This window comes from Aquarana catesbeiana, linkage group LG05 (genome assembly GCF_042186555.1).
Source record: "Aquarana catesbeiana isolate 2022-GZ linkage group LG05, ASM4218655v1, whole genome shotgun sequence".
NCBI classification, from domain to species: domain Eukaryota; kingdom Metazoa; phylum Chordata; class Amphibia; order Anura; family Ranidae; genus Aquarana; species Aquarana catesbeiana.
The window spans coordinates 91,782,593-91,795,143 of record NC_133328.1 but is presented as its reverse complement, the minus strand read 5'-3'; the positions used below and the strand labels follow the sequence as shown (position 1 = coordinate 91,795,143).

At 45.3% G+C, this 12,551-nt stretch overlaps 1 protein-coding gene across 3 annotated transcripts in view; it reads left to right on the top strand.

Annotated features, from left to right (window-relative positions):
* DPP6 (dipeptidyl peptidase like 6) overlaps positions 1 to 12,551 on the top strand; it is a 1,451,270-nt gene that overhangs the window by 1,352,332 nt on the left and 86,387 nt on the right. For all 3 annotated transcript variants that reach the window (XM_073629963.1, XM_073629965.1, XM_073629964.1), the window contains exon 17: positions 6,863 to 6,910. In XM_073629963.1, the coding sequence (XP_073486064.1) occupies positions 6,863 to 6,910 (48 nt within the window). The remainder of the gene's footprint in view (positions 1 to 6,862; positions 6,911 to 12,551) is intronic.

Here is a 12,551-nt window from a genome sequence, read left to right as displayed (position 1 = left end):
ACCGAGGGAGTGACATCACCACTCCCGCTAGCCACTAGTGATTTTAGTTCCAGCTGCAACAGAGAGGAAGGAGTGGTGAAGAGCGCTAGAATGGAGAGTATAAGGGGGTGGGGGCGCTCCTTCCACAGAGACTGTCACTTTGTTCTGAATGAACAAGGTGACTGTGGTGACTTGATTTACTAAAACTGGAGAGTGCAAAATCTGGTGCAACTCTGCATAGAAACCAATCAGCTTCCAGGTTGTTGTTTTTTTTTGCCAAAGCTTAACCACTTAAGGGCCAGAAGATTTTCCCCCTTAACCACTTGCCGACCGGCTCACGCTGATATACGTCGGCAAAATAGCACGGGTACACAAAACAACGTACCGTATGTCGCCGCGTCATCGGCGCGTGCTTACAGGTCCCACGGACTCGATGTCCGCCGGTGGCCTGCGATCGTGACACGGAGAGGCAGAGTGGGGAGATGCCTATGTAAACAAGGCATTTCCCTGTTCTGTCTAGAAACATGACAGGGATCTATTGCTCCCAGTGATCTCTGTCATGTTCTAGTGAGCCCATCCCCCCTACAGTTAGAACATGCCCAGGAAACACACTTAACCCCTTAATCTCCCCCTAGTGTTTAACCCCTTCCCTGCCAGTGACATTTACACAGTAATCAGTGCATTTTTATAGCACTGATCGCTGTATAAATGCCAATGGTTCCAAAATAGTGTCAAAAGTGTCCGATCTGTCCGCCGCAATGTCGCACTCACGATAAAAAGATCGCCACCATTACTAATAAAAAAAAAATAATAACAAAAATGCCATAAATCTATCCCCTATTTTGTAGACGCAATAACTTTTGCACAAACCAATCAATATACACTTATTGCAAATTTTTTTTTACCAAAAATATGTAGAAGAATACATATCGGCCTAAACTGAGGAAGAAATTTGTTTTTTTATACATTTTTTGGGGATATTTATTGTAGCAAAAAGTAAAAAATATTGCTTTTTTTTCAAAATGTTCGCTTTTTTTTTGATTATAGCGCAAAAAAAAAAAAAAAACAGAGGTGAAATACCACCAAAAGAAAGCTCTATTTGTGGGGAAAAAAGTACGTCAATTTTGTTAGGGTACAACGTTGCACAACCGCGCAATAGTCAGTTAAAGCGTTGCAGTGCCGTATCGCAAAAAAGGGCCTGGTCAGTGGAAGTGGTTAATGACCAGGCCATTTTTTGCGATACAGCACTGCGTTGTTTTAACTGACAATTGCGCGGTCGTGCGACGACGTACCCAAACAAAATTGATGTCCTTTTTTCCCACAAATAGAGATTTCTTTGGTGGTATTTGATCATGTGGTTTTAATTTTTTTGCGCTATAAACAAAAAAAAGAGCGTCAATTTTGAAAAAAAAACTATTTTTTACTTTTTGCTATAATAAATACCCCAAAAAAACAAATTTCTTCATCAGTTTAGGCCGATATGTATTCTTCTACATATTTTTGGTAAAAAAAAAATTGCAATAAGCGTATATTGATTGGTTTGCGCAAAAGTTATAGCGTCTACAAAATAGAGGATAGATTTATGGCATTTTTATTATTTATTTATTTTTTACTAGTAATGGTGGTGATCGGTGATTTTTAGCTGCGACAGATCGGACACCTGACATTTTTGACATTTGGGGAAATATACAGATCCGTCTTCCTGCATAGCAAAAAGACAGGATCTGTGTGATCTCCCCTGTCAGAACAGAGATTTGCCTTGTTTACACAGGCAGATCCTCGTTCTGTCACTGCAGGGAATGATCACAGGTGGCCGGTGGACATCGAGTCCGCCCCACCCACTGATTGGCTCCCCCTCTGGCCAGTGGGCACGCTTGCATCCACAAATTGCCATGTGCGAGCCGATGTACAATGATGGCGATTCACGGGAAGCAGTCACATTGTCGCAGTACAACTGCGGCGGCTGGTCCTTAACCACTTCAGCCCCGGAAGAATTTACCCTCTTCCTGACCAGTGCGTTTTTTGCAATTCCGCACTGCGTCGCTTTAACTGACAATTGCGCGGTCGTGCGACGTGGCTCCCAAACAAAATTGACGTCTTTTTTTCCCCACAAATAGAGCTTTCTTTTGGTGGTATTTGATCATCTCTGCGGTTTTTATTTTTTGCACTATAAACAAAAAAATAGCGACAATTTTGAAAAAAACGCATTATTTTTTACTTTTTGCCATAATAAATATCCCCAAAAAATATTTAAAAAAACATTTTTTTTTCTCAGTTTAGGCCGATACGTATTCTTCTACATATTTTTGGTAAAAAAAAAATCGCAATAAGCGTTTATTGATTGGTTTGCGCAAAAGTTATAGCGTTTACAAAATAGGGGATAGTTTTATGGCATCTTTATTATTATTTTTTTTTTTACTAGTAATGGCGGCGATCAGAGATTTTTATTGTGACTGTGACATTATGGCGGACACATCGGACATTTTTGACACATTTTTGGAACCATTGTCATTTATACAGCAATGAGTGCTATACAAATGCACTGATTTCTGTGTAAATGACACTGGCAGCGAAGGGGTTAACCACTAGGGGGCTAGGGAGGGGTTAAGTATGTCCTGGGGAGTGTTACTAACTGTGGGGGGCGTGGCTACATGTGACACGTCACTGATCTCTGCTCCCGATCACAGGGAGCAGAGATCAGTGATACTGTCACTAGGCAGAATGGGGAGATGCTAATGTAGACAAGCATCACGTCCTCTCCGTGAGGCGATCGCGGGTATCCCCGTGGCGATCGAGTCCGCGGACCCGCGACCCGACTCATGGAGCTCCCGGGCGGCGCGCACGCAATGGCATGGCGGCAAATTCAAAGGGACATACGGGTACACCCGTTTGCCCAGCCGTGCCATTCTGCAGACGTACATCGGCGTGCGCCAGTCGGGAACCGGTTAAGTGGTTATTTGAACAAGCTGAAGTTAGAAGCTGATTGGCTACCATGCACAGCTGCACCAGATTTTGTCCTCTCCGGTTTTAGTAAATCAACCCTATTGTCTCTCTCTAACTGCAATAGAGATAAAAAAAGGTCACCTGACTGGCTATTCTGCCTGGCAGAGCTGTGTAAATCTCAGGAATGGATTAACAGGAATACAAATCTGGCAGATAAAATAGGGACCTTATATGTATATCAGTGGGGTATGTAGCTAACTGTCTGAAGTTTAGTTCAGTACATTTTATTATTTTTTAATAAATGCAAAACTGCGCTATTTAGTGTTTTTCTGCCTGCCCGGAGTTCAGCTTTAACCTGAAGTGCACAATTTGGAAGAAAAGTGTATTTAATTGTATTCAGTTTGATTACTTAGCTTCAAGGGCTGAGTAGGACAGTATATTTTGAGATATAATGGGGTGGGTTCACTAAAGGCAAATAGACTATGCACACTACAAGTGCAGTAGCACTCATTTTCCCCAGAGCTTAGTAAATGTGGTGAAGCTTTGCTTATTTCCATCATCCAATCATGTGCAAGCAAAGATGCTGTTTTTTTTGTTTTCCTTGCACCTGATTGGGTATTCTTTACAAAGTGAAGCTTTGCCACATTTACTAAGGAAAATTAGTGCAACTGCACTTGTAAAGAAAAAAAAAAGTCTATTTGCCTTTAATAAATCCACCCCAATGAGTCCCAGCAAATTTCCATGGCAGCGCTATGGTTTGAGTGTATTGGTGTATTTAGCATGTTTGCATGTCTGTGAAGTGCGTGTCATCATTTTAGATTCCTTGACTAGATGTAAAGACGTAAACAGTTTGCTCATTGAAAGCTGCAATCACCCGGCATCTAGCTACCATTCTGCTCTCCCATAGAGAAAAGGGACCTTCACTATCTGCGTGAAACAGTTCAGATTGTTGTCACTGGATGAAATGGGGAAAAATAGAACATAAGCTATGTAAAAATAATGTGCCATTGGATTCGTATGATAATATCTTCAGTATAAGAACTTCATATATCACATATAAATAATTCATAAGGGCCACAAATAAAGAGATCTGCAATCGGCAAATAGATAGCGTGCTCGCCAATTATCTCCGTTGTGCAGGGCTCTTTCTCTCCTCTCCGTTCACGTTGCTGGCAGCTGCTCTTTTAAATCATTCATCAATGTGTGCGAGGCACTCTGTGGTTGTGGGCACCAAACATCTGAATTCCTTTTGTTTACACACTGGCAGTTTTGCTTGTGGTGTAAAATTATCAGCTGCGTAAACCCGGGAGAGTATCGAGGAGGTGTCATGTGAACGATATTCTGCAGAGTGTTCGCTTTGAGTCCTTTTATCTTTTATGTTGCCATTGCATTTGTCTGGGAGATACTGGGGTTTGTTTTCTGTCTGCATTGTGTATGTAAATGTTTAGCATTGTAAGACACAAATGAACTGGTGGAAAATAGAAATTTAGAATGAACAGGATAAGGAGAACATGCAGAAAGATATGATTAATACAGGGATTAAAATATACCTGCATATACCTGTTTTTTGGAGAAACATGGCTGTCATGACTGACATCCTTCAGAAAATGCCAGTTCCCTGGCTGCCTTTCACTACACTACTTCATAGGTCTATATCAGTGATGGCAAACCTTGGCACTCCAGATGTTTTGGAACTACATTTCCCATGATGCTCATGCACTCTGCAGTGTAGTTGAACATCATGGGAAATGTAGTTCCAATACATCTGGGGTGCCAAGTTTCGCCATCACTGGCCTATGTGAATAAATGAAGTTTTATTGAAGCATGGTGTCATATGTCTGCATTGTGTTGCAGAACTGAACTCACATTAAAGGGATAGTTCATGCCATAGGTGAATTTTTTTATCTATTGGCGTGGACACCAATATCATTGCTTTCACAAAATATGTACTGTTTGGGTATAACCCTTTGTTATATTGCTTCTTTTGATGGAAACAAACAATAAAAATATATTTACCTCTAAAGGGAAAGTTCACCTTTACCACAAAACTGCCTATGCAGATAAGGGGCATCTGTGGGTAAAAACAAACCGTGCAGCTCTGACTAAAGTTGAATAAAGCCCTTGCTATAGGTGTAGGCCATTTACATACCTTATTAAACCTGACTGGAATACTCCCAGGACATTGCTAAGTGAGGCCTAGTCATCACTGCCCACCTAAACCACCACAGGAGTGAACTCTTAAATGCTGAGCTCAGAGCTACTGCATAAGGGGAGAGAAAGAATATGTAAGAGGGTTTGAATCAGAGAAACAGCTCACTCCTGTGATGGTGGAGGTAAGTAGTGATAACTAGGCCTCACTTAGCAACACCCTGGGAGTACTTAGCAACGTCCTGGGAGTATTCCAGTCAGGCTTCGTAAGGTATGTAAATGACCTACACCTAAAGCAAGAGTGTTATTCATCTTTAGTCAGAGCTCCACAGTTTGTTTTAATCTACAAACATCCCTTCCCTGCATAGGTAGGTTTTTTGTAATGGTGAACTATACTTTTAAGGACTTGTTCACACCATTTCTGTTGGTGTGATGACCATCACACATGTATGATGTGAACAGGGCACACAGAACATAATTAGACAAGGTGGGAACAAGCCCTCACATATGTTATCTTTTGTGCTGATGTAAATTGCATTCAGGCAGCTCATTCATCTGAATGGGCTGTCAACCAAGAATGAGCTAGGTGCAGTCTGAACTCCGATCCCAGCTTGGTAGAACCTGTGGGAAGCTGTCACATGATTACATCCCCAATCAGCTACGTCCATGACCACATAGTCAACTGTGCATGGATGCTCATGATGTCATTGACCTAATGTGGTCAACCTGGCCATATTAGGTCAATGATATTGCCCAAATATGGCCCTGTAGCCATATGAACTCAATTAAGTTACAAACATCCTTGCCCTTTGTGTATATGCTGCTGTGGGGCAAGGAATGCCTCGATAACGGGCCAAGAAATGCCCCAACTACAGCTGATTGAGCCCGGCTTGGATGCAATCATGTGACAACCTCCCCTAGGGCCAAGTTTGGGCCAAACTTAGCTCATCCTAACTACCAATGCATCACAAAGCAGGAAAAGCTGTATATGTCCTGTTTTTTCTTCAACACAGTACAATGCACAGTAATCCATTACCATGCATTGCGGTGTGCTGCAACACAGCTGTGTTGAATGTGCAACAAATTAATGCATTGGGGTGCTATTAAAAACAAATGGCAATCACACCATGTTATGTACATTGCAGGAACACTTGGTACAACCAGAGGCCAGATAACCTGAGAACCATGATTTTCAGGTGGAGAGATTATTGTGGTCTAGATGTTTCTCTTATGAAAAGCCTGTATTAGAGCAAATCTTTGCTTTGTTCACGTAGAGCAGAGTAACAGGTGTGCTTTATTGCCTGCTCTCCAGCATTACATATCTTTCCTTTAGCCCAGGTTCACACTGCTGCGGGTTAGAAATCAGCTGAACTCGCACAATTTCAAACCGGCAATGCAGCCTGACTTTTGGGCGATTTGACAAACATCTATTGGACATCGGTTCCTGCACAGATGTCTATTCAAATTGCCCCGAAGTCGCCAGAAGTAGTACAGGAGCTACTTTTGGGAATCAATGCGGCGCCGCACTGATTCGGACGGTGCTGTTGCCGGCCATTTAACATGCGATTGACGGCCTGATGTGAACGTTAGCACAATCCCCCACCACTCCATTCAGCTGTTGGGATTGAGGGAAAGGATCCCTATATAATATAGTCAAGATGCACCAGAACATGTATTTCATCTTTCTATATAGCAGCTTGCTTGAAGTTCAGCTTGTATTACACTAAAATGAAATATATTATTATTTTGATTACAATAACCATTTTTTTATTATTATTACTCTATTTTATAGGTCCGAGGATTCCTACAGTAACCATTCATAACACAACGGACAACCAAAGTAAGCTGAAATATAACATTTAATTTTCGCTAAATGCTTTTTTGTTCGTGTGTTTTACTTTTTTTCTTTTTTCTTAAGATATGAGCAGTAAAGCACAACTGTTATATTACACCGCAAAGCAATATTGCTGCCCCATGTATGTAAATCTTAAATTTGCTGACTGAACAGAGGACAAAGGTTTTTAAAGCATGTTGAGAGATTATGTACTTTGATGCAATTTTTTTTACATGCATATCTAAAAAACACTAAAACACTTTACATTCCCCTGAATTAGAAGTGTTGCCAGGCAATGAACATTTCAATTGATACATATTCCTAACAAGCAGTATGTCAATTCTAATACAAGCTCTCATTGACCTCTATGGCTATAGTCACGCTGGAGCAAATAGTCATCACATTTTAAAAGAGAAGCGGTAAAGTACTTTATTTTTTTTGTAGAAGGTTTCATCCCAATTTAATGAGCCCTCTTAACCTGTCTAGGGGTAACAGTCCCACAATGCCCCACAGCGCTCACCAACCATTCAGCAGCAACTAACAAATTGAAATCCATCTTTGCTCGGTGAGAAGTTTATTTAGATATTTCTTGGAGAGCGAGGATTAATCTAGCTATACACTAGCAGAATTTTGTTTGAAAATGTTCATTTTAAGAAGGTTCATTCTATTTTCTAATCATTGGTGGGGTCAAGCCAGTGTTTGTTTTTGACAATAGTGATGAGAAAATTCAAAGGAGCAGGGTAGAAGTTTTTTCTCCAACGTATGTGATTTTAGTTTGGGAAATTACATTCATCCTACAATCGAATGTTAAAAGCAAACAAAATTTTGGAGTACTTTTGTCAAGCCATCAAAAGTACTGAGAATTTTCGTACAAATATTTGTACTGTGCAGGATACCCGCTAGGTTAAAAAAGAATTATTTTCACAACTAGCTCAGTTAGAGAAATGACTCTAGCCCCTCTCTTATGCCGCGTACACACGGTCGGACTTTCCGGCATACTTGGTCCGGCGGACCAGAGTGTGCCGGACAATCCGCCCGTGTGTGGGCGGCGGCGGACTTTTCCGGCGGACTTCTTCCCAAAAGCCCGCCGGACCTAGATTTTAAACATGTTTGAAATCTTTCCGTCGGACTCAGTTTCGGGCGGAAAGTCCGCTCGTGTGTGTGCTGGTCCGACGGAAAGCCCGCTCGTGTGTAGGCTGGTCCGACAGACCAAATACGACACGAGGGGATGGTATTGCATCTCGCGCTCGCTGCAATAGGAAAAACAAATCTTCCTATTGCGGCGAGCGCGGGGCATACCAGGCCCTTAGGTCTGGTATGGATTATAAAGGGGAACCCCGCTACGCCGAAAAAACGGCGTGGGGTCCCCCTAAAATCCATACCAGACCCCGATCCGAGCACGCAGCCTGGCCGGTCAGGAAAGGGGGTGGGGACGAGCGAGCGCCCCCCCCCCCCTCCTGAACCGTACCAGGCCGCATGCCCTCAACATGGGGGGTGGGTGCTTTGGGGGAGGGGGGCGCCCTGCGCCCCCCCCCCAAAGCACCTTGTCCCCATGTTGATGAGGACAAGGGCCTCTTCCCGACAACCCTGGCCGTTGGTTGTCGGGGTCTGCGGGCGGGGGCTTATCGGAATCTGGGAGCCCCCTTTAATAAGGGGGCCCCCAGATCCCGGCCCCCCACCCTATGTAAATGAGTATGGGGTACATGGTACCCCTACCCATTTACCTAGGAAAAAAGTGTAAGTAATAAAACACACTACACAGGTTTTTAAAATATTTTATTAAACAGCTCCGGGGGGGGGATCTTCCTCCGGCTTCGGGGGTCTTCTTCCGGCTTCGGGGGTCCCTCCGCTTCATCTTCTCCCGGCGTCCGGTTGGTTCTTCTCCGCTCTCTTCTCCCGGTGTTCCAGTTCTTCGGCCGGCTCCTCTGCTGTCTTCAAGTAGCTCTCTTGCCAGCAGAGGTCCGGACTTCTGGGCTTCTGGGCTTCTGGGCTTCTGGGCTTCTCTTCCCCAGATGTTGACACGACGCTCTCTCCTGCTGGACTGCTCTCCGAGGGCTGCGTTGTGACTTATATAGGTGGAGACCCCGCCCCCTTTTGATGTCACAGTCCCTGGGCATGCTGGGACTGTGACGTTTTAGGGGGCGTGGTCACTGGGTGATGTTGACCACGCCCCCTAAAACGTCACAGTCCCAGCATGCCCAGGGACTGTGACATCAAAAGGGGGCGGGGTCTCCGCCTATATAAGTCACAACGCAGCCCTCGGAGAGCAGTCCAGCCGGAGAGAGCGTCGTGTCAACATCTGGAGAAGAGAAGAGAAGAAGCCCAGAAGCCCAGAAGCCCAGAAGTCCGGACCTCTGCTGGCAAGAGAGCTACCTGAAGACAGCAGAGGAGCCGGCCGAAGAACTGGAACACCGGGAGAAGAACCAACCGGACGCCGGGAGAAGATGAAGCGGAGGGACCCCCGAAGCCGGAAGAAGACCCCCGAAGCCGGAGGAAGATCCCCCCCCGGAGCTGTTTAATAAAATATTTTAAAAACCTGTGTAGTGTGTTTTATTACTTACACTTTTTTCCTAGGTAAATGGGTAGGGGTACCATGTACCCCATACTCATTTACATAGGGTGGGGGGCCGGGATCTGGGGGCCCCCTTATTAAAGGGGGCTCCCAGATTCCGATAAGCCCCCGCCCGCAGACCCCGACAACCAACGGCCAGGGTTGTCGGGAAGAGGCCCTTGTCCTCATCAACATGGGGACAAGGTGCTTTGGGGGGGGGGCGCAGGGCGCCCCCCTCCCCCAAAGCACCCACCCCCATGTTGAGGGCATGCGGCCTGGTACGGTTCAGGAGGGGGGGGGGGCGCTCGCTCGTCCCCACCCCCTTTCCTGACCGGCCAGGCTGCGTGCTCGGATCGGGGTCTGGTATGGATTTTAGGGGGACCCCACGCCGTTTTTTCGGCGTAGCGGGGTTCCCCTTTATAATCCATACCAGACCTAAGGGCCTGGTATGCCCCGCGACGGGGCTAGTAAGGTGTCAATCTCGCCGATAAAAGCGGCAAGATTGACATCCTTTTCTAGTCCCGTCGCACCTGAGTCACGTTCAAAATGAACGGACTTGTCCGTGTGTGGGCAAGTCCGTTCATTCTGAAAGTCCGCCGGAACTCCGGCGAAAGTCCGTCGGAAAGACGGGCGGACTTAGCCCGCCGGAAAGTCCCGGCGTGTGTGGGCAAGTCCGTCCGTTTTAAAGTCCGGCGCACCTGGCGGACAAAGTCCGTCGGAAAGTGTGCCGGACCAAGTAGGATAGAAAGTCCGCTCGTGTGTACGCGGCATTAGACTAATAGATGAATTCAGCCTCTCTCACAAACTGGGATGGTGCGCCTTTTAACCGGAGACCTGTTGAGATTTGATGTTGGGCCTTTAAGATGAGACCAGCAATACTTGATACATGGTGAGCACTTCAGGGTTCCTGTGGGGTCTACTGGTAGAAGCTTGTGACCAGCCCTCCAGAACTCTCATGACAGAGAAGTTCCCTCTGCAGAATGCTTATAACTCACAGCCATCTGTCTGCTCCCTTTCTTTTGGAGTCACCTTCCAGAAGGGCAGCAAAGACTTCAGGCCTTGGGGCCCAGAACTTTCTCTTTGCAGTAATCCTCCTAAGGCAACAGGCCCAGAAGGCAAGAAACAACGAGCACAGATCCTACCAGTTCAGAGTCCGAGAGGTAAGAGTGCATCCTGGAAGTTCCTCCAAGTAATTATACTCTGCCTCAGTATGCTCCTTTGGTAAACAAAATTCCTAGTGGTTGGCCAAGGCGCAGTGGCGGTGCGTCCATAAGGGCGCACAGGCACGGTCCCCTCTCTCCTGCCACCCCCTCTAGTACCAATAGATAGATTCATGCATTGTATGAATCTATCCATGGCCGCCGCTGCCACCCCCTATTCAGGCACCCGGCCCCTTTTCGGGTGCCGGGCGCCTGAATTACAGCGACGGGGGGGGGGGGGGGTTTGAAGCACCTGATTAGAGCCATAGGCTCTCATAGGCGTCAAAAAAGGTGACCTGCGAGAACCTTGCTCGGCGCTCGCAGCTCACTCAGCTGGGCTAGAAAAGCGAATGAATATTCGCTTTCCTAACAATAAACCACCTCTCCGCCAATCAGGTGCTCGGGTCTGTTACCTGTCACACGATTGGCTTAAACATCAGGCGCCGCTATTGGACGCCTATCAGGAGGAGAGGACGGGAGATGAGGACGGCAGTAGAAGCACGAAGGACCCTGCCCGTCGCTGTCACCCCCTGCTCCACCAAGACAGGGTAAGTGCCGGGCAGATGGCGAGCGGGTGGGGGGAGGTCACACTGGGGGCTTTCAAGGGCACAATGGCAGCATTTGGGCACACTGGCAGCATTTGATGGGCACACTGGCAGCATTTGATGGCACACTGGCAGCGTTTTATGGCACAGTGGCTGCGTTTGATGAGCACAGTGGCAGCGTTTGCCCGCCACTGGCCAAGGGGAATATCAATGTTCATCACTCAGGATATCGTCACTTCCTTACACTATTGCCAGGTACACTCCCCAGCAGCAGGAGAAAGCAAATGGTTACTTTAGCTTAGGGGAACTTGCAGAAGGCAGACTTTATAAATCAGCCCAGGCCGCATACAGCCTGGCAATACTAAATATTGAGTAGAAACTCGCCTGCAATTGGCAAGGTCACTACACACACTTTAGTGCCCCTCTCATGGTCTTTTCAATCAGGCCCGCCTGTTAAGACCTGATCGGATGCTCCATGCAGGTCTATGGGTAAGTAGATGTAAACAGACTTGTGTCAGTTTACGTTGTACATCTGCCTACCTCTGAGTCTGTCCAGGTCTAGAAAAATATCACAGAAAAGGACTGTGTCTTTTTCTGTACTTACGCGTGACAGATCTGACATATGAAATATAGAAATCGCACCCCCCCCCGTTCTGCTCTGGATCCTCTACTGAACAGGACAGAGCGCACCCATGCAAAGGACTCTAAACCTGATTGAATCGCTTTATAATGCTTTCCTTGGTCATCATCAGTCATTACTCATAGTTCAAATAATGTTTAGCTGTAACAAATCTCTGCAAGTTTTATAGGTGTATACAGCTTGTAAACATTAGAGCAGACATGTCTCTTCCAAAACGTAAATTATTTATTTTACAGAGTATAATTTAAATGTTGCCACTTAGCACTACAGCAGTAGCTGTATGTAAAATGTTTCAGTTTTATTGCAGGGTCACATTAATAAATACAAATGCATACATTTACTACTCTTCCATTGCCAGCATATAAAATCTTTATGTGTTTGTTCTTACAAATAGAATAACTTATTTCTGTTACTTGTGCTGGACTCATAAAGATGTTCAGAAAAATATAGCAGGTGATTTCAACATAAAGCATAATTGCTTTATGTATTTCTTTACATATTCAGGTAGATCAGGAGAGATCATTACTTATTAAAATCTACAACTTTTTGAGCGTTTTCTAAATTATTCAACATTTCAGCCAATATAATTTCCTTGTGTTAAGTAAAAACCATGCTTCAACAATGTGAATCGCAGCAACCCATAATAGCCCATAATAGTTTATTTCTTCAGTCATCTGCAACTAAAAAAGAAACTACCTGACTAAAAAAGAAA